We start from the raw sequence: 20,212 nt of genomic DNA, 5'->3' as shown, positions 1-20,212 counted from the left end.
ATAATTATTATATATACTATATAATTAAATAATATTTATTTATTATGAAATAAATAAAATTGATATATAACATTATGTAATTAAAATATATTTCAAATTTCTTGAATAATGAAAAGTTTACTCTTATTCAGTCTTAAATTTTGTTCACTTTTAAAAATAAATAATTATTGAAAAAATATAAAATGTGTATATGTTTTACATGTTAGTGTGTGTTGTTCTTAAATCTTAGTTATTCATATATCTTATTACTCCAGGAAAATGTATTTCAAGTTTTTAGAGTCAAGAAAAATAAAAGTAAATGAAAAATAATTTAGCCAAATTATTGCTTCTTTATGGAAAATTAGTGTTCAGATGATCAATACTACAATTTTAAAAATAATAGTTTTAATGAGAACTTCTGTTGCATACCAAGTCCAGTCAAAATATGTATACTAGGTTTATTATTTCACTTTGTAAATAATAATTAATAGGTTTAAGATATCAGTTTTGGATATTTATAATTTATATTTTCCGAAGCTTTGTAAGATATTGTGGATACTTGAAACAACATGCTAGAAATATGGACCTTAGCAATTTAAAAAAAAAACATAAGCATTAGTTTTTCTGTGGGTTAATGTCCCGAACATTTTTTCCATCTGATTTCATGTTCTTAGCACTCTACCAGGATTTGGAGATAAATTACATATTCACATTTGCCATGTTGTTTTTCTGTGAAGTCATTTCTTTTGTTCAAAACATTAAACTAGTTTGTGTAAAAAGATTTAATTGTCTTGTGTCATTTGCTAACAAATTTATTTCTCTCATGGTTTTATAGATTCATGAAAAGTTACACTACTATGAGAAACAGAATCCTGCGCCCATCCTCCATGGTGCAGCAGCTTTGGCAAATGATGTAAGTGCTCCTTGCTGAGATCACTGGTACTAAGTCTCCCAAAAAACTGTCTGTTAGCAGAGACAGTTTAAGTTAGCATCTTAGTGCAAACATGTGAGTGTAATCCTCAGAGCTGAAATCACAGGAATCTACAAAAGTTTCCAAAGGTCCTGTCATCGCAGAGCATGTTGCTGATATTACGTTGATTTTTATTCACTTTTCTGTTTAAAAACATGGTTCCTAGATACCTTCTTGTTCTCTTTTGGTAACTATGTAATATAACATAAGGTTGGAACTCTGTAGGGAAAAAGAAACTGTCAACTATTAGTATTTTGAGAAAGTTGAAACTGTCAACTATTAGTATTTTGAGAAAGTCACAGACAAGAGGAATGCTTTAGAAAATTAAAGACAAATGAGATCGCCATATTGCTGACAGAGAAAGAAAAATGACGGCTAATACTACAGAAATGAGGCATATAAAATAAGTAAAAAAGGATTACCCATTATAAAGCAAAGTAATGATTTATGGATATTATAGCTTTCCAAATTTCCTTCATGACCAAAAACTAAAGTGGTAGGCATTGATGGAATAGTTAATTTCCTGTTACTATAACTGCTCTTTAAAAAGGGGTTGGGGAAGATCTGATGTGCTATTTCTTTTCCTTCCTCAGGGATTTAGATAAATTCTGTACACACCTGGGTAAGTTATGAATGATGCTAAACTAGGGTAGATAGAGAAATACTTCCAGCAAAATGTAAGCTACTTGAGAGTAGAGAATGTTTCACCTTTTGTTCTATCCTCAGAGCTTAGTGCAGTCCTTGGGACTTAGTAGATGCTTAATAAATGCTTGTTAGCTTATTTAATTAATTGAATAAAAATTGGCTTGCTATTATTGGTCAGAATTTTTTTTATTAAGAAAAGTCAACATGTAATTGAACTCAATTGAAACATACATTAGAGAAAAATATTTAGGATATTTGAGTAGGTTTGTAAATTTTAGGTAGTGTCATAGGAAATAAATTATACATCTAAAGCATCAGTAATTGTATTTGGAATCCATATAGGTGATGGTTTTTCGGACAGTAATATTGTTTGGCTGAAAACTATTTCCCCATTTCCATTTTTCATCTACAAGTTGGTGATAATTTAATGGAGAACTAATTTATTTACCAGCAGTCAAGTGGTTTCTCCTGTGTGCCTGTCTCACCTAAAACTTCTACCATGAAGTATTACAATGTTGCAGAAAAAAAGCCTTTTTGAAATTAATGTGAATAAGATTAAAATGAATTAAAGATGTTGCAGCCCATCACCTTTTACCTTTCTAAAACAATAGTCTAGACATGATCTTATAAAGGCAATCAAAATGTTTAAATTTCCATATTTGATATATTTTGGAAACATTGTTTATTTTCCAATACAATTAGAAGCTTTAGGCATCTTATGGCTGTTGTATTATTGGCTCAATATGAAACCTATCTTAAAAGCCATTTTAATATACAATAAACTCCAAAACTTGTGGTAAAATAGAGTGCTAGGTAATTAATTATCAACAAAAATCTACCAAAATATCGTGAAATTAATTCATCAGTAAGTGTTTACTAACCCCTTAGAGTCGATGGGTATACTTGATGTTGGGGAAGTTACAAAATTAAATAAGTCCCTGCACTTAAGCTTTAAAGTTTTTGGTGGAATAAGACATTAATACTATATAATTCATTCTACATGATACTGCTATGTGAGGTTTGAGGGTGAAGGATTTTACTTATGGGAAATCATAAAAGGCTTCATACAGGAGGAAACAAATGAGTTGCTAAAGAGAGGAAAAGAGTATTCTAGAATGTGAGGGAAATGCAAATAGCTGATGTTTAGAGAATTATCTATTTTTGTTGGAACACTAGTATTGTATGGGAAGGAGTAATATAAGATAAAGCTGGAAAGATATGGAGGGTAGAAGTATGGTTAAAACTCGGGTCAAGAATATATTGAACCTCTGTATTTTTTATATTTTAAGTAGTTATTTTTAAAAAAGAATCAAGAAAATTTATGTTGCCTTGAAAAAGTGAGTTCTGTTTATAATATATAAATTTCTTTTAGATGATATATTTCTGTTCAAAGATATTTCATTGTTTCCTGTTAATGGTTAGGAAGGATGAAGCATGTTCAAAGATAATTTTATCTTAAGAAAAATTAGAACTAAATTGGAAATTTGTATCTATTTTAAGGAGCATTTGTCACTAAAATAGCCTTTATAATATAGCATCTACTATATATATATGCACATATATATATTCTATTCACACATATTACTTAATCTTGGAGTCTTTCTGAAGTAGTATTGCTGAAATTGCCTTTTTAAAAAAATCATCTTCTTGCAGTATCTTGCAGAAGTAAAATATCTGGAAGCCTAAATATGTGTATGACTTAGTTTTATAAAATCTTAAACAACAGGTCCTGAGGCAAGTTTAAGCTCCATGCTGGTATTCTTTTTATTTAAACCACAAATTTTAGGTACTTAATTAGCCTAGTCCTTCCTTACCCTAGTCCTAAACAGCACTGCTTCTGTAGGTTTTTGGAAGTGGTGTAGTTTTCACCACCTCATTCAGAAGCTGTTTTTTAATAGACAGTGTCAAAGTTTGATCCAGTCCTTTTTACAAGTAGTGCTTTGTCTGCATGCAAAGGACCATTCACTTAAATAAAGTACTGGGATTTACCTTCATTGCAATAAATCAGTATGTGATCTGACTGCACCATTGCCAGATATGATTACTTGACTGAAACTGAACTTAACAGCTTGGCTTAAATTGATTTGCTGACGACCTGAAAAGAAGAGCAGTGATTGATAGTCTGTTTTCCTTCATGTTGGCTTCTGTTTAAACACATTGTAAAGTAATAACCTTGAACAAGATAGATTCTGAGTTTTCACACTCTCAGTAAAAGCGTCCTTGTTAATGTTCATGGTATCAATTCAATCTCCCCTATAGCTGGCTGAAGAGCTGCAGAACAAGCAATTGAACAGTGAGATCCGAGAGCTGTTGAAATTACTGTCAAAACCCAACCTCAAGGTGAGGACATGTTATACCTGATATATATGTCATACCTGGTGTGTGTGTATGTATGTATGTAAAAAGTCTCTCTTTTCCCATACTGGACAAGATTTTGTTGCTTCAGGAAGCAGCTTTCAAATGTAGTTTTAAAGAGAAGAAAATATATTGATAGTAACAGTCTATCAAAGGAAAAAGGAATTGATGTTACTCTTGGATTAAAGTATTGTAGCAGACTTAATAAAAATACCTTAGTTAGCAGCTCCAGATTTTAATTGGACTTTTTGGAAGAAAAAGTAGTATAAAGGAAATAGTTTAACTTCAAGATCACTTTTTCATCTCTTAATTGGTTAAATACTGAAGCTACTAATAATTTTGTTTGGGTTACTTTTACTTGGACAGTTTGTGATGTTCCAGTCCACTGATAAAATGAACCTATCTTTCTGTAGTGTTATGTTTTTTATATAATATTTTTATAAGTACCTTTCCCCCTAACATTGACTGGTATCATCAAATACTTTTATTCCACAGGTAATAAAACTCTGCAAGAGTTTTGAAAAATGCCCTTCCATCATTTAAAATCAATCAACAAACATTTGTTGTGAACAGTCACATGCTTACTATTCAGTAAATATTATTAAATACCTGCTGTGTGTCAGGCAATGTGCTAAGCACTGGAGATAAAAATAACAAGAAGAAAGACAGCCCCGTCCTTGAGGAGCTTTCAGTCTAATGAAGGAAGACAGTCTGCAAAAGGAAACTGAAAGGAGAAAATAGGTGGAACACCAGAGGATAGTGGATATAGGGGCATGATGGATATGGAGTCAAAACTGAGCAGAGAAGTTGGGGGGAAAGGGAAAGGTGGCTGGAAAATCTGAGCTCTGTTGAAGGGAGGCTTTGGAAGAGTTTTTTGCTCTGCCCTCCAGTCGTCCAGTCAGAGGAGAGAGGCAGCTTAGGATATTACAGTATTGAGTACCAGAGCTGAAACAATCTTCATGGTGGTGAGCCTTTCCTGGGGGCAGCATGAGGTTGCTGGAGTTGAAGCAAGCAGAGCGGCTTGGGGGAAATGGGAGAGTTTGCACATGCGTACTCCATTCCTCTCTAAATCCTATAACTACTTATTTGAGACTTAGCACTGCTAGTATTACATTTAAAACTTAATTGTTACATAGATCTTAACTACTTATGATTTGCACAACTAACACATTTATTCCTTCTCAACAACAACTATATGTAAGACACTGTGCTAGGTACTGGATATGCAAAAGATAAGAAGTGCCATAGCCATTCATTTGAAGGAACTTGTAATCTATTATGGAGGTATAAAAATTTCTAGTAAGGCTATGACAGCATCATGTTTGTACATTAACAGGTTAACAGGATGATTTTGTCATCTGTATAAAGGGCTAATTGGAGAGTGGAAAACTTCAGGCCTAGTGACTATTTAGTAGTACTAAAGAAAAAATATTAATACTATACTGCATTCTGTGTTTTTAGGCTCAAGTCTGCCAGAAATAATTTTATTTCATTTCATGTTAATCTGCTATCCAATTATTTCTGGATTGGAGAGAGATGTCCAAACTGACATAATTCTACATGCCCTCTAACATAATTCTCTCTCAAGATGATTTCAGATAACCTTTATAGAAATCTTGAACAAGAAATCACAATATATAAAAAGTACAGTTTGGGTTAACATTTCAGAATTATTGGGTAACAATCTCATTTCTTTGTGGACTACTCCCTTCACTTCTGGAGTAAATAAAGAAACCTATTCCCTCCAATAGACATATTAATTCTCTCTCCATGGAGAAGGATGGCTCCTACTCCCAGTCTGTTCTAGTGGGTGGGGAGGCCATGATGTGAACAAGACTAGAGCTCTTCTTTGTTAAAAGGTTGGTTACAACCCTTAATCCGTTTTCATAAGAAAAGCCTCTTTGTCCTAAACTTGTCACCCACCTTTCTAAGGTTTCCTGGGAGTCTGGAAAGCGTTTTTTAGAACAAAGTCATATTGGTTTTTAATATTTCAAGAGAAATTAAAAAGAGAGGCTTTGAAAATGTACAAGGAATGTCTGAATTGAGTTATTATTGGTAAGAAAGAAGGCATAGATGATCATGATACTGAAGAGGTAAAATTTTTTTGGATTTGGGTCTGAGAGTTACAGGCCAGAAATTCCTACTACATGAGAGGGTGAAGCTGGCAAATCTCTTGAGGTCAGGAGTTTGAGCTTCAGGAGATTATGCTCCTAGGTTGTCTGCACTAAGTTTGGTATTAATTTGCTAAACCTCTAGAAATGGGCAGGGACCCCCACATCACATACACACCAGATTGCTTGACAAAGGGGGGGTGAACTGGCTCCGATTGGAAAATGGAACATGTCAAAGCCCATGTTCCAGTCAGAATGGGATTGTGCTCATTAGTAGCCCCTACACTTTCAGTCTGGGCAAGATAGGGAGAATTAGTCTTTAAAAAAAAAAGAATTTGATAACTTGGGAACTAATTGGATATTGTCAACTTATTGGAAGATGTGAGAGAAGAAAGATAGAAAAGACTCCCAGGTTTCAATCCTGAGCGACTAATAATGGATTATGATGTGACCAATAGAAGTTTGGAAGTTAAAAGATGATGATAAATTTAGTTTTGACATGTTAAATTTCAGGTTTCATTATGAAAATCAAATAAAGATTCTTAGTAGGGAGTTGGAAAGTAAGATTAAATATAGCAGCAACAGTGATGATTATGATGGTGATAGCTAGCATTTGTGTAGCACTTATTGTGTACCAGGCACTGTGCTGAGTGCTTTACAAACATTATCTCATTTGATCCTCATAGCAGCCTTTGGCAGGGAGATGCTATTATCATCCCACTTTATAGATGAGGAAACAGAGGCAAAGAGAGGTTAAGTGACTTATCCAGGGTCACACAGCTAATGCGTGGCTGAGGTATACTTAAAAGCTGGACAAACAAGTTTGTTTGCTGTCTGCGTAGAAATGATAACTAAAACTGTGGGAGTAGATGAGGTTGGAAAGGCCAGAGGGGAATGAAAAGAGATTAGGGAACTGAGCCTTGGGGGACATACAGGCTTAAGGGGACAAAAGGAGTAAGGGGAACCATCCAAAAAGATGAGGAAGGAGCTGTCAGAGGGGTAGGAGGTAAACCAGGAGAGAGCTTGTGATGACACAAGCAAAGGGAGGTCATCCAGGAGGTCAAAGAGGTATCGAGCAGCTTCAGATGAGGAAAGATCAAGGAGTGTAGACTGAAATGAAGCCATTGCATTTGCTTATTGAATAAGTCAGTAATCATTAAGCATCTGCTGTGTGGAAGGCACCGTACTCAGCACTGGGGATGCAACCGTGAAAATTTGTATTTGATTTCATTAGAGTTGGTTTTGTAGACAGTACATAAAAGGGAGATGAAGGGGTAGGAAGAAGAAAGGTACCTGGCACAGGTTATGATGGAAAAATCTGAAGAGCACTTCCAGGTGGGAAATGAAGAGATGGCAGGGCTGGGTAGGCACCCTCTTTAAGGGGAGGCTTTAGGAGGAGCTTATCAATCCATCCTCCAGTCAGAGAGTCAGGGGGCACTGATGAGCTGTGAGTATCACAGCCAAGGAGTCCATCTAATAGAAAACAACAAAAGAATGATGAATGGATGGCCTTAATTTTCTGAGTTAAGTAAAAGATCAAATTATTTTCTGAGGTAGATGAGTGGTAGGTGGGTTCAGAATAAGGAGTTTTAAATATATTTTGGGGGATGTGATCAAGACTCAATAAAATTGACTGAACTAACCGTTGCACAGCAGCCCCAAATTGAGATAAGATTGTATACATTCCCTTCCTGCAGTAGATGCCCTCTCCTGTAGAATTGGAATGATGAAAACAGGTGGTTGGGTTTTTCTAGGTCTGAGATCCACAGGGTAGGGCACACCTGTTTGGTTGTCATGTGGGTGAAAGATTCAGACTTGAGTGAGTGTGTATTACAGTGGCTGCCCCTAGAGTCAAAATTGAAGGAATAATAGTGCTAGTTCAAGTCTGTGTAACACTTTGAGGTAGAATCTATATTCTTCTCACAAAAACTTTGATGTTTGCATATGATTTTTTCCCCTAATTTACATTAGAAGAAATTGAGGTTGGTTAATTGACTTGTCTCCATAGCAGGTACCTTATAGCAGGGAAATCAGTGGACTTGGGGTCATGATAAGAGTGAAGAACAGATTTCAGAGGAGTAAGATTGGTGGAGATGTGGAATGACAGCAGATGTGTCAGTGTAGGAGGTTTCAGAGATAATTAACTTGGAGGTTCGTGTTTGACCTCATTTCTTATGTACAGACAATATGCCAAGTACTGTGCTAAATACTAGGAATATAAAGAAAAGTAGAAACAGGTCCTGCTCTTAAGGAGTTCAAAGTCTGATGGGAGAAACAATATGTAAAAGCAGCTTGTATAAAAAATAAATTAGAGAGAATCTCAAGGTGTGGGCATTACCACTAAAGGGGATCAGGAAAGGCTTTTTGCAGAAGGTGGGATTTTAGTGGAGACTTAGTGTTGTACTTGGAGTCAAGAAGCCCTAACTTCAAGTCCTGCTTCTGATATTGACTACCTGTGTGACCCTGGGCAAGTCATTTAACCTCTCTCAAGAGGTGTTTGGAGTAGGAGGAATGGCGAGGAGCAGAAGAGCAGAAGGGATTGGTGGAAGGTCATCATGGAGAAAGTATCAAGAAAGAGTCAAGAGTGGAGCACAGAGAGGAATGAAGACTTGTTTGGCCTGGGCGCTTTTCAAAATTCTTAAGGAATTGAGATCTCAGAATGGTCATCAGAGGTCTATTTAATTCTCTAAGGATGAAGGTAGAAGATGAGGAAGAGAGTAAGCCAGTGGTTCTCAAAGGGTATATGATATTTAGCTAGGTGTGCTTCAAATTATATGGAACTTAAACTTGTATGAATCTCTTGGTGCTCCCATGTCAAAAAATATACTATAGTGCCTCATGTCAAAAAACAAAACAAAGCACAACACTATTACTATAAACAAAAAAAGTTTAAGAATCACTGCTGTAAGCCAAGTGTTGAAGGCATTAAGGAAGGAGCTTACTAGGGGCCACACGATGTATTTGGGATAATTACCTACAGAGGAGGAGAAATTATTAAATAGTGGCAAAGAGGGGGTAGGGAGAAAGAAAGAGTGTCATCCTCTAGCTTTTTGAACCAGAGGGTTTAAGAATTGTGTCCAGTGTTAGATTGTTGATGGTGATGGATATAGAACACTCGGGGAAAAACTAAGACAGACAGCCTAAGAATGAAACAAAGTTTGTTGGCAGTCAGTTGGAATTCCAGTGGGCATACTACAAGGTATATAGGCAGGCAGAAATAGGGACTGGGGAAGGAAACAGCTTCAGATGAATCTGGATGAGAGTTTAGGGGATGAATTTCATTGGAAATCTTTGTTTCCCACTTCTGCTAAACAAAAGGGGAAAAACAGAAATATTAAACACATCCTTTGCTGACATAAATGGAGATTAAATAGTTTAATTCTGAAGATTGTTAGGTTAAAGAACAAATCTAGAAACAGATTATCCTATCAAAAAAAATGATGACGGTAGCAACACGTAGCAAAACTTGGAATTCACTCAAAGTCATTATTGGGAAATATATATCTCTAAATACTATCATCAACAAAAGAGAAGAAAACACAGATCAATGAATTGTGCATATAACTAAACAAATTAGAAAAAGTAATATAGAAATATAGAAAAAATGGGAAAAAAATAGAAAAATAAATAAAAAATTCCAGCTAAGCACAAAGATAGAAATTCTGAAAATCAAAGAAGAGATGAAAAAGATGGAAAATAAAAAAAATACTTGGATGGAGAAATAAAACTCTGAGCTAGCTTAAAAAAATAGGTAAACCAGTAGTATGATAATTTTTAAAAAATGGGATTAAAAACCAAATCATCAATATAAAAATTTAAAAATAGAATTTACAACAAATCAAGAGCTTAGCAAAATGCTTGGCACAAAGCAGACATTTAATAAATGTTCATTGAATTGAATGGAATTGAAAAGAAAATAAAGAAAATTGTCAGAAATTGTTTTGCCCAATTACATATCAGCAAAACTTTATCTATTTCACTTATCCTTACCTTCCTGGTCTTGCCAACATCCTTATCTTTATTCTTCTTCAGCCTATACCTTCAGCTTTTACTTCTTTAATTCTTAATCCTTTTACATTCTTATTAATTACCTTTGATCTTGATCTTTTTTCAGCCTGTATCTGAGCCTGGAGAGACTGTTCACCTCAAATTTTCCTTAATTTCCCCAAATTTTTGTAAATTTCTTCTCCTCAAAATCAATCTCTGACCTATTTCACTAATCTAAACTACAAGTAGCCTCCATGACTTGCTTTTCTGTATATAGCTCAACTCCTGTTTTCTTCTTTTACTCATTATCCTACAAACTTTTCCCACGGAAGCTGGAAATAGATGAATGATGTGCTTGGTACCTATTGAAAGGGAAATTGCCCTAAGAAATGCATATTCTCTGGAAGATTTGTGGGATAGCAAGACAAGCAAGTCCAGTTGAAGTAGAAAGGCACCGTAGGGGGAAAAAGGAGGTACCATGTGCCAGAAAGTCTAACTACTACCACCTTGATCACCATCCCCTTCAGATTCTAATGGATAGAGTCCAGGACCCTGAACCTAAGAAATGGGAAAAGCAGGGTCCCCTTGACCACTAGAACCGCTTCCAGACCAGTCCTGACAGCTATCACTGAGGGAACTCCCCATCACTGCCAGTAAAAACTACTGACCACTGCCACCACGAATCAGGCATAGGAACCCTGGAAGTGATAGCATCTTTCAGACTATCCGGACTGCATCCAGCTCAGCTCTCATAGCCATCATCTGAGGAAGCAATTTCTGTGGAGGATAGGCCAGACATCCCCACCAGTTACCTGCCAACTGCCACTTGTATGGCAGGTAAGCCAGATTAGCTGAAGCAGCAAGGTACCCTGAGGGGGCAAGAGGAGGCAGCATATGCCAGACAAGTCTAACCACCACCACTGTGACACCATCCCCCTCCTCAGACCTAGATCAAGACAGCCCAGGGTCTTGAACCCAAGAGCTTTGGGAATAGCCATGCTTCCAGCCCAGTGGCCTCCAAGTCATCATATTGAGAAGCAGCTGCAGTGGAGATGCAGCCTAGCAACTGCTGCTTCACGTGCTACACCAGCCACATCTGCTAAACACCCGGAAAAAGAAAGTTCTTGTCACCAAAGTCCTTGATATCGTCAAATGGTTCAGCATCAGAAACTGTTAAGATTTTATTAGTGGGAATGACATGAAAGACAAAGCATTACCATCTCCTTTACTGCTACACTCTTAGGACTGTGGGGTCTTTCCACCTGAATTGCAGCTGAAACCTGCAGTATGTGTTTACCCCCATCAGAATCTAAGCTTTTTGAAAGCAGGAACTGTGTTAATTTTCTATTTTTATTCACCATGCTTAGCACAGTATTTTGCATGTAGTAAGTACTTAATAAATATTTCTTTCATCCATAGCTTAAGAGAATGTGAATGAGTTGCCATTTAATACTATCACAAATTCATGTTATCCACCTCCATTTGGGCTCTTACTTCCTGATTTCCTGTCTCGTCTCCCTACAGAACCTACTCCAAACTTTATCTCCTCTAGCCTCCCACACCTTCCCCTGCTCCATTGCGCTTATCTGAGAACCCTGCCTCTTTATTGAGGGAATTGAGATCATTCAGTGTGAATGTGAACTCCCTTTTCTCCTATCCTCTTTGTCTGAAAACTCCTTAATATTGTGTCCAACTTTTATCCCAGTCTCAGAAAGAGGTAACCCTTCTCCTTTGAAAGGCTGTCTTCTCCAAATATGCACTTGTTCCCATCCCCTCCAGTCTTGTCCAATTGCCTCCTCAGTCATGCCCCCTCTCTCTGAAATCTTTGACCTTCAGTCAATCAATCAATACCTTCTTTGGTGCCTTCAAACCCAAGATTCCCTCTTCTTTTAAAATAATTACCAACACTTTCACTAGATACAGCCAGACTGGCTTCTCTGTTCACCACACAGGACACTCCATCTTCTGTTTCTATTCCTTTACATTGACCATCTCATGTACCTGGAATACATTCTCTCCTTACCTCTTTCTTGTAGAGTCCTTCTCTTCCTGTGAGACACAGTTGAGCACCATTTTCTAAGTGAAGCCTTTCTGGATCCCCTGACTACTCATGCCCTCCTTTCCAAACTGCCTTATATTTAATTGAGTTGTCTCTATTTGTATTTATTAATTTTATGTCTGTGCTATATATGCTTATTTTCTCCTTTACTAGAATGTAAAAGCTCCTCACAAGTAGGAATTTTTTCATTCTTTGTACTTTCAGTGCCTAGGACAGTGCCTAATGCATAGTAGGTGTGCAGTGTATATTTGATGATTGATCACAAAACCATTAAAGTTCAAATACAAATTGCTCCTACATACAGGGAAAAGCCCATTTTAATACTGTTGGAGAACTGGCATTAGGTAATAATCATTTCAGTAATTTTCAGAAGGTTTTCAAGGAAACTTGACAAAATATCAATTTTATTTTGAAAAGAAAATATGAGCAAGATGAAGATTTTTTTTGTAAGTAGCTGTTTTTAAGCATTCATTTATTTTGAATTCAAGATTTTTAAATACAGAATATTCTTACATCTTATTAATGCTATTAATTCATAAGTGCTTTTATATTCCCATGAAATTTTATTTCCTTTTGAGTTGTTATTGCTTTAGTTTTTAGCATTAGTGAAAACCATCCTTATATTTCTCTATCTTTAGGTCAGGATTTCTTTTAAGTGGGCTGAGGATAGTCTTATTTTTCAGCTCAGAGACTTTTTGCTGTTCTCTCAGGTGACTTGTTCTGCCTTTGGAGTGTATCATCAAACGAGTGGTTATTCAGGCTGATTTATTTCATGGGCATTTCCTTGGGTTGCTACTTCCTGAATAGAGTTTAATAGCTATTCCAAATAGGCCATAAACTCTTGATTTTTGAATTTCCAGGAGCACAGAATTCTCTCATCTTGTAAGCCTTGTGTAGATTGAGGTACACAGTGGAAACCTGTTGTAGATTTTGGAATCCTGAAAGGTCTATTTATGTCAAGGAGCAAATCAAAAGTGGTCAGTTAAAGTGTAAGTTTGCGTTTCAGTGTAAAGTTTTACTTTTAAACAATACTTTAGTGATTTATTTGGAGTTTGACTTCATTTTGATGTAAAAATATAGCTTAGAATTGCTGCCTGTTAGCTGTATGGCTTATCTCATATGATTGAGAGTTGGAAGGGTCCTTGGAAGAAGAGTCTGACCACCTTTATTTTTACAGACGAGGCAACGGGGTCCCAGGAAACCTAAGTGACTTTACCAGAGTCTCACAGTGAGATTTTAATTTGAGATCTTCTGACTCTAGAGCTGATGTTTTTTACGTTGTACTACACTGGCTCAGGTTTTTTCATATATACCTATATCTGTAGATATCTAGATATCTATCTTTATCTGTAGAGAGAGCTAGAGAGAGATATATGTGAAATTTATATATGTATATATACACATATGTGTATATATGAAAATTATATATAATACACACACACACACATATATACATGTATACACACAGACATGCACACACACAAAATGTAATCCATTTTTGGTGAGATTTTAAATTGGAAAAACATCTTTCTTGTATTTTCCCCAATTTTCTCGGGATAGCTATGAAATCCAGCTTATTCATTAATTATTACATTTGATTCCTTCCTTATCTTTTAATTTTGTTTATATCCTTTCTTACTGTCAAGTTCCATAAACATTCTGTTAATTTTATAATTGTTAGATTTAATGCTTGCTATTTTTTGTTTTTCCATTGTCAAAGAATATAACTTTTCTTACTTTACCTATTTTTATAACTAAGACTGTTTGAATCATGGTCTGGCATTGTGTTAGTGCGAAGAGGATATCAAGACTTTAAAAGGTTGTGTGTAAAGAGCTGTATTTTCTTATGTCATAATATCCTGCATCATCTCTATCTACTGAAATGCTCCTTCCTTGTCAGCCATTGAATCCAGTTTACCAAGAACTAATCATCTGTAGAAATCTATATTAGGCATTTCTAGTTATACCTTAATAATTAGACCCTTGAGTTATCATGGCCAAATGTTAGAACTTCAACATTAAGCAATTGCAATCAGCCACAGTTCGGCCCTTCACACATATTTAAGTAATTGATGGACATGTGATTATCAACATCATATTTGCTACCCTTTACATAGCATTTTTGCAAAACACTTCAGAAATATTATCTCATTTTATGTTTACAGCAGCCCTGGGAGGTGGTAGATTCTGTTATTATTATCCTCAATTTACAGGTGAAGAAACTGAGGCAGAGGTTAAATGACTTCTCTAGGTTACACATTGTAACCTTAAAACTCTAAGGTACAACTTGAGCTCTCGTCTTCTAACTCCAGGTCTAGTGCTCTAGCCACTGCTCCACCTAACTTCTTGACCAATCAGATTGAAAAAGAAGAGGGCAGAAGACCAAATAAACAAGATGCCAAAGGAACAAGATGAAATTATAGCAAACCAGAATAAATAAAAGGAATTATCAGGACTTGCTATGCACTAACAAAATTAAGAATGTCAAGGAAACAGAAATACCTTCAAAAATACAAAATATTCTTACTAACAGGTAACCAAATAAAGACTTAAATATTCCAATATCAGAAAAGGAAATACAATGAACTGTATTGGAACTATTAAAGAGAAAAAATTTCCAGTCTTGATTGATTTACAGGAGAATTTTATCAAACAGTTAAAAAACAATTAGTACTAATACTTTACAGATTATTCTAAAAAATTGAGAAAGCAACCTACCCAATTCCTTCTATGAAACAAATATAGTTCTAATACATAAACCATAAATCAAAAACTATAAACCAGTAATATTAATGAGTACTTATTTGTACATTTTCAATAAAATCTTGTCACACAGACTATACCATTAATCATGATTAAATTGTATTGACACTAGGGATGCAAGAATGGTTCAACAATCGGAAAACAGTCAATGTAATCATATTAAAAATTTAAATATCAAAAATTACATTATCTGAATAGAAAGTGATAAAAAGCCTTTGACAAAGAAAATTCTCATGTTTTTTAAAAGCCTCATAAAATACATTTTCTTTAACTTCATAAAAGTATCACTCTAAAACAAAAGCAAACATGTGCAATGGGGATACACTAGAACCTTTCCCAGTAAATAGAAAAGTAAAGATGCCCACTCCTCACTATTATTTGATAATTCTGGAAATGATAGAAGACCAAAGAAACAAATTAAAGTCACAAATATAAGTAAAGAGGAGGTTAAACTAGTCCTATTTGTTTGTTGACATGATGTTTTACTTAAAGAATCCTAGAGAATCAGCAAAGATGCTAATAGAGACTCTAGCTTTACCAAAGTTTCAGGCTACAGAATAAGCCCTCAAAAATCAACAGCATTTCTGTATAGTAACAGCAAAATCCAGGAGGCAGTGATAGAAAGGGAAATTCCATTGAAAGTAATTTCAAAATACATAAAATATCTGGGGATTGTTTTCCAAAAGCACATAAAACACTTGTATAGATTCAATTACAGGCTGTTCCTTACAGAAATAAAAAAAAAAACTTAAAAGCTAGAAGAATATTCAATGCCTCATGCCAATATAATAAAAAATGACAATACTGCCAAAATTAAATTATACTTTTAATACAATACCAATCAAATTATCAAGATGGTACATTACAGAAATAGATGAAACAACAGAATTAACCTGGAAAAATAAAAGATGTAGAATATCAAGGAAAATAATGAAAAGAAGTAGGGACAAGGGGAAATAGTATTTCCAGACCTCAAACTATATTATAAAGCAGTAGTCATAAGAAAAACTCTCTGTTATTGGTTAAAATATAAAAAGGCAGATCTATTGAATTACTTAGACAAAAGACACTCAGGAACAATAGAACTAAATAACCCAGTGTTCAATAAACTGGAAAACATAAATTACTTAGGAAAGAGCTCCCTATTTGATTTAAAAAAACCAAAAACCAAAAAACTGTTGAGAAAACTAGAAAGCATTCTGTCACAAAATTAGATTTAGATCAAATCCTTGTGTGTTATTCCACAATGCATTCTAACTGGTTATATAACCTTAATAGTAAAGATTTACATCAGTTGATTTATGTGTTGGTTTCCCCATCTATACAAAATCTTTATGAGACTCATTATACCTGAATTGAGAGAATCCTTGATGATCTACAGGTTATAGGATTTCGTTGTTGGTTGATTTTGAGAAAGCATTTGATTCAGTAAAAGACAATATTGCTTTAAAGGCTCTCACCCAACAATGTTCCCATCCATACTTCATATTATGCAATATTCTTTGAAATGTATACCACAACTGACTCTGTGATCATAAACATCAGTTGCAGTATAAATTAGGGAGAGTCTAAATTGAAGGGGAATTCTCTGTTGATCATGAGATTCTCCATTAGATAATACTCTGCAGATATACAAAACATTATAATGCCTCTTAGAAAAGATTATTAACAGTTCAAAAGGATTTGATCTGATTATCCACAAAGGAAAAACCCAATGGATAAAGTCCTACTTCTTGGTTCCATGAGAGAAAGTTGTAGAAGAAGGAAGAGAAAAGAGGAGACATAAGCCAAATGAGGAGGAGAAATTTGGGAAAATTGGGAAGAAATTGAGGGAAATTTGAAAAACAGCAATCTCCAGGCCCAGATACTTATTTAGCTCTTATTTCAGAGTTGAATGATCAAAGACAATAGAGGAGGACGTAAGAGGAACAAGGGGAATCATGAAGGATTATAAATAATAATCTAAATCACTAATAATAAGAAAAATACAAATCAAAAGAGCCCTAAGGTTTTATATCACAATGAACAAATTGTCAAAAATGATAAAAGGTAGGAGTAGTCAAGTGTTGGAAGGGCTACGAGAAGATTGGCACGCTAGTTCATTGTTGGTGGAGCCATGAATCAATAAAAACAATTTGGAAAACAATTTATAATTATGCAAATAATGTGGATAAAATACCCGTTCCCTTTTACCCTAGGCATATACAGTGTGGAGAACTTTGGCAAGAATAAAGTCCTTATGTAAAATGTTTTTTGTGGTGTGGTAGCAAAGAACTGGAAACAAAATAGATGCCCATCAATTGGGGAATGGATAAATAAATTATAGTACATGAATGTAACAGAATATTACTGTGATGTTAGAAGGAATGAATATGATGAATATTGAAGCATGCATTTTCTTCCTCTTTTTCTTTTTTCCTTTAAAAATATTATTTATTATTAGGGATGACTCTCTGGATGGCTAAGTGGGTAAGGGATACTAGGAAAAATTCTGGTGAAATCAATAAAATACTTAAGTAATTTTTTTCAAAAAAGAAAAAGCTTTTGAAAATACCATAACATTCATTCCTCTTAAAAGCTCTAGAAAATGTAGGAATACATTGACCTTTCTTAATGTAAGTGGTATTTATCTAAAATTCAGAATGAGAATTTTATGTAATATAGATGAACTAGAGGCATTTCTAGTAAGATCAGGCATAAAACAATGATATCCATTATCACCACTGCAGTTTGTTAGAAATGCTAGTTATTGCAATAAGAGAAGAAAATGAAATTGAGGGAATAAGCATAGGAAAAAAGAAAATTACCGTTTTTGCAGATGATATATTTTACTCAGAACCCTAGAGTGTTGATGAGCAATTAACTGAGTCAATAACTTTAGCAAAGTAGCAGGATATAAAATTTATTCACACAACCTGTCAGCATTTCTGTATATTAGCAACAAAACCTAGCACAAAGAGATAGAGAAGTTCCATTAGAATTTCTAAATAAGGGGCAGCTAGGTGGCGCAGTGGATAGAGTACTGGCCCTGGAGTCAGGAGGACCTGAGTTCAAATCTGGCTTCAGACACATAACATTCACTACCTGTGTGACTCTGGGCAAGTCACTTAATCCCACTTGCCAAAAAAAAAAATCTAATTTAGAGTAGAGTATATAGAATACAGAATCTAACTACCAAGATACACACAACAACTATATGAATACCATTACAAAACCTAACTTATTGGAGAAATATTTATTGCTCATGGGTAAGTAAAGCAAGTATAGCAGAAATTTAGTGCTGTGATACATTACCAAAATATTACTTTATTGAGTTAGAAATAATACTAATGAGATTTATCTAAAGAAACAAATGATGAAGAATCTTAAACGACATCATGGGAAAAAAAAGTAGGATGGAGGACCTAGCAGTACCAGATCTTACACTATACTACAGAGCATTTATCATTAAAAAAAGAGCTGGTACTGGTTAAAAAAAGGGAGAAGTAAATCATTGGGACAGATCAGGTATATAACATGCCAAAGCAAGTGAGCACACTAGTGTGTGGTTTGGCAAAACCAAAGACCTCAGCTACTAGGCTAAGAACTCATTCATTATTCGACAGAAACTGTTAAACTGGAAACCATTGTGGCAGAAAACATAGTATAGACCAACATATCACATCCTATGCCAGGATAGCTTCAAAGTGATACGTAGCACAAAAGGTAACACAGTAAACAAATTAGAGTAATAAGCAAGAAATTACTTTCCAGATCTACAGATAGGAGAAGAAATCACAACCAAAGACGGGATAGAGAATATCCAGAAGATAAAATGGACAGTTTTGATTACATAAAATTAATAAGTTTCTGAACAAACAAAATGAATGCAGCTGAAATTAGTAGGGAAGTTGGTAACTGGGAAAAAAAATCTTTCCAACAGGTTTCTGTGATAAATCTCACACACACATACCCACCCAATAGGTCTCTAGTTGTGTACTCTGCCAGAGCATGGGGGGCTAATGAGGGATTAGTGTTCTACTTTTAATTAATAAAGCTGCTACCATGCAGATATTCTTTGTGTCATGTCCTGCAGGAACAGCTATTTAACTTCTTGTACCTAATTCATTTTTTGAATTTCTGAGGATTAGTGAGGAGAAAATGTCTAGTCTTCTGTCTTACTGGTTATATAACCTTGAACCAAGCTGCTTAGCATTTTTATCAATGACCTGGACACTGACGTTCATAGGTAAGTTTATCAGATTTGCTGAGGATACCAAACTTAGGGGTTAGCTAACCCTCTGGATGCCAGTCATATTGTTTATCCTGATCAGCTACAGCATTTTATTGGAGCTAATGATTTGAAATTCATTAGGGATCAGTGTGAAGTCTTACATTTGGATACAAAAAATTTAACTTCACAAGTGTGTACAAGTTTGTTCGTTATAATTTTGTAGCATTCAGTTCCTGTGATTGTTGTTATTGTTACTGTTTACATAGTTGAAGTCATTGTGTATATTGTTTTCCTGGTTCTACTTATTTTGCTTTGCATCATTTCATATCTTCAGTGTTTCTCTATTAATAATAATCATAATTTCTTGCAGCAGAGTAATATTGCATTCCATTTACATACAGCACGTTCTTGGTAGTCACTCTTTTATTCTTAGCTTTTTGCAGAATTCACCTATTTAATAACGTTTTTGTTTGGTTGTTTGTGAGGCACTTGGGGTTAAGTGACTTGCCCCGAGTCACATAGCTAGGAAGTATTATGTGTCTGATGCTGGATTTGAACTCAGCCCCTCCTGACTCCAGGGCCGGTGTTCTATCCACTGTGCCACCTACCTGCGCCATTAATAACAATGTTTTACTAGTGTTGTATGACATTGAGACATAGAATACCACAGTTTGAAAATGACTATCTCAGAGAGAGTAGTGAAAAAAAATACCAAAGGAGCATTTTGGTATTTTTTATGTTATATTTTTAACCTCAGCTATTAGTAAGTTTTGGCAAATCCTTTTCTTTTTAAGTATCTTCACTAGTCTTATTTTTCTCCAGTTTTAATTGAAATATTTTACATGAAATTTTAAAAACAAATTATTTGATCCTTGTTAGTTTTTAAGTATGCGTCTTCTATCTTAATCCTGTGAACCTGTTAACATGTAAGTTTTCTGAGTTACTCTAGGATCCTTGCCTTTTAATCATACATGTCATTCTTCAAGTTTTCTCTTCCTCAGTTTTTACTGAGAAGTCTCATTGGATCATGATCAGTTCTTTTTGATGTATATATAATCTCTTTTGTGGCTTAAAGGATTTTTTCTTTATCTTTGTATTTTTGACACTTGGAGATTATGTGTCTTGGTGAG

General features: G+C 34.8%; 1 protein-coding gene across 1 annotated transcript in view; it reads left to right on the top strand.

Moving 5' to 3' along the window:
- Nucleotides 1-20,212, top strand: part of MPP7 (MAGUK p55 scaffold protein 7) — a 268,281-nt gene that overhangs the window by 128,926 nt on the left and 119,143 nt on the right. The window contains exons 4-5 of the mRNA XM_020990515.2: nucleotides 815-892; nucleotides 3,854-3,934. Of these exons, the coding sequence (XP_020846174.1) occupies nucleotides 815-892; nucleotides 3,854-3,934 (159 nt within the window). The remainder of the gene's footprint in view (nucleotides 1-814; nucleotides 893-3,853; nucleotides 3,935-20,212) is intronic.

Source organism: Phascolarctos cinereus, unplaced genomic scaffold, assembly GCF_003287225.1.
Source record: "Phascolarctos cinereus isolate Bilbo 61053 unplaced genomic scaffold, phaCin_HiC Scaffold_1;HRSCAF=81, whole genome shotgun sequence".
In the NCBI taxonomy this organism is placed as follows: Eukaryota; Metazoa; Chordata; class Mammalia; order Diprotodontia; family Phascolarctidae; genus Phascolarctos; species Phascolarctos cinereus.
Note: the sequence above shows the minus strand (reverse complement) of the source record. Positions and strands in the feature narration are given on the sequence as shown.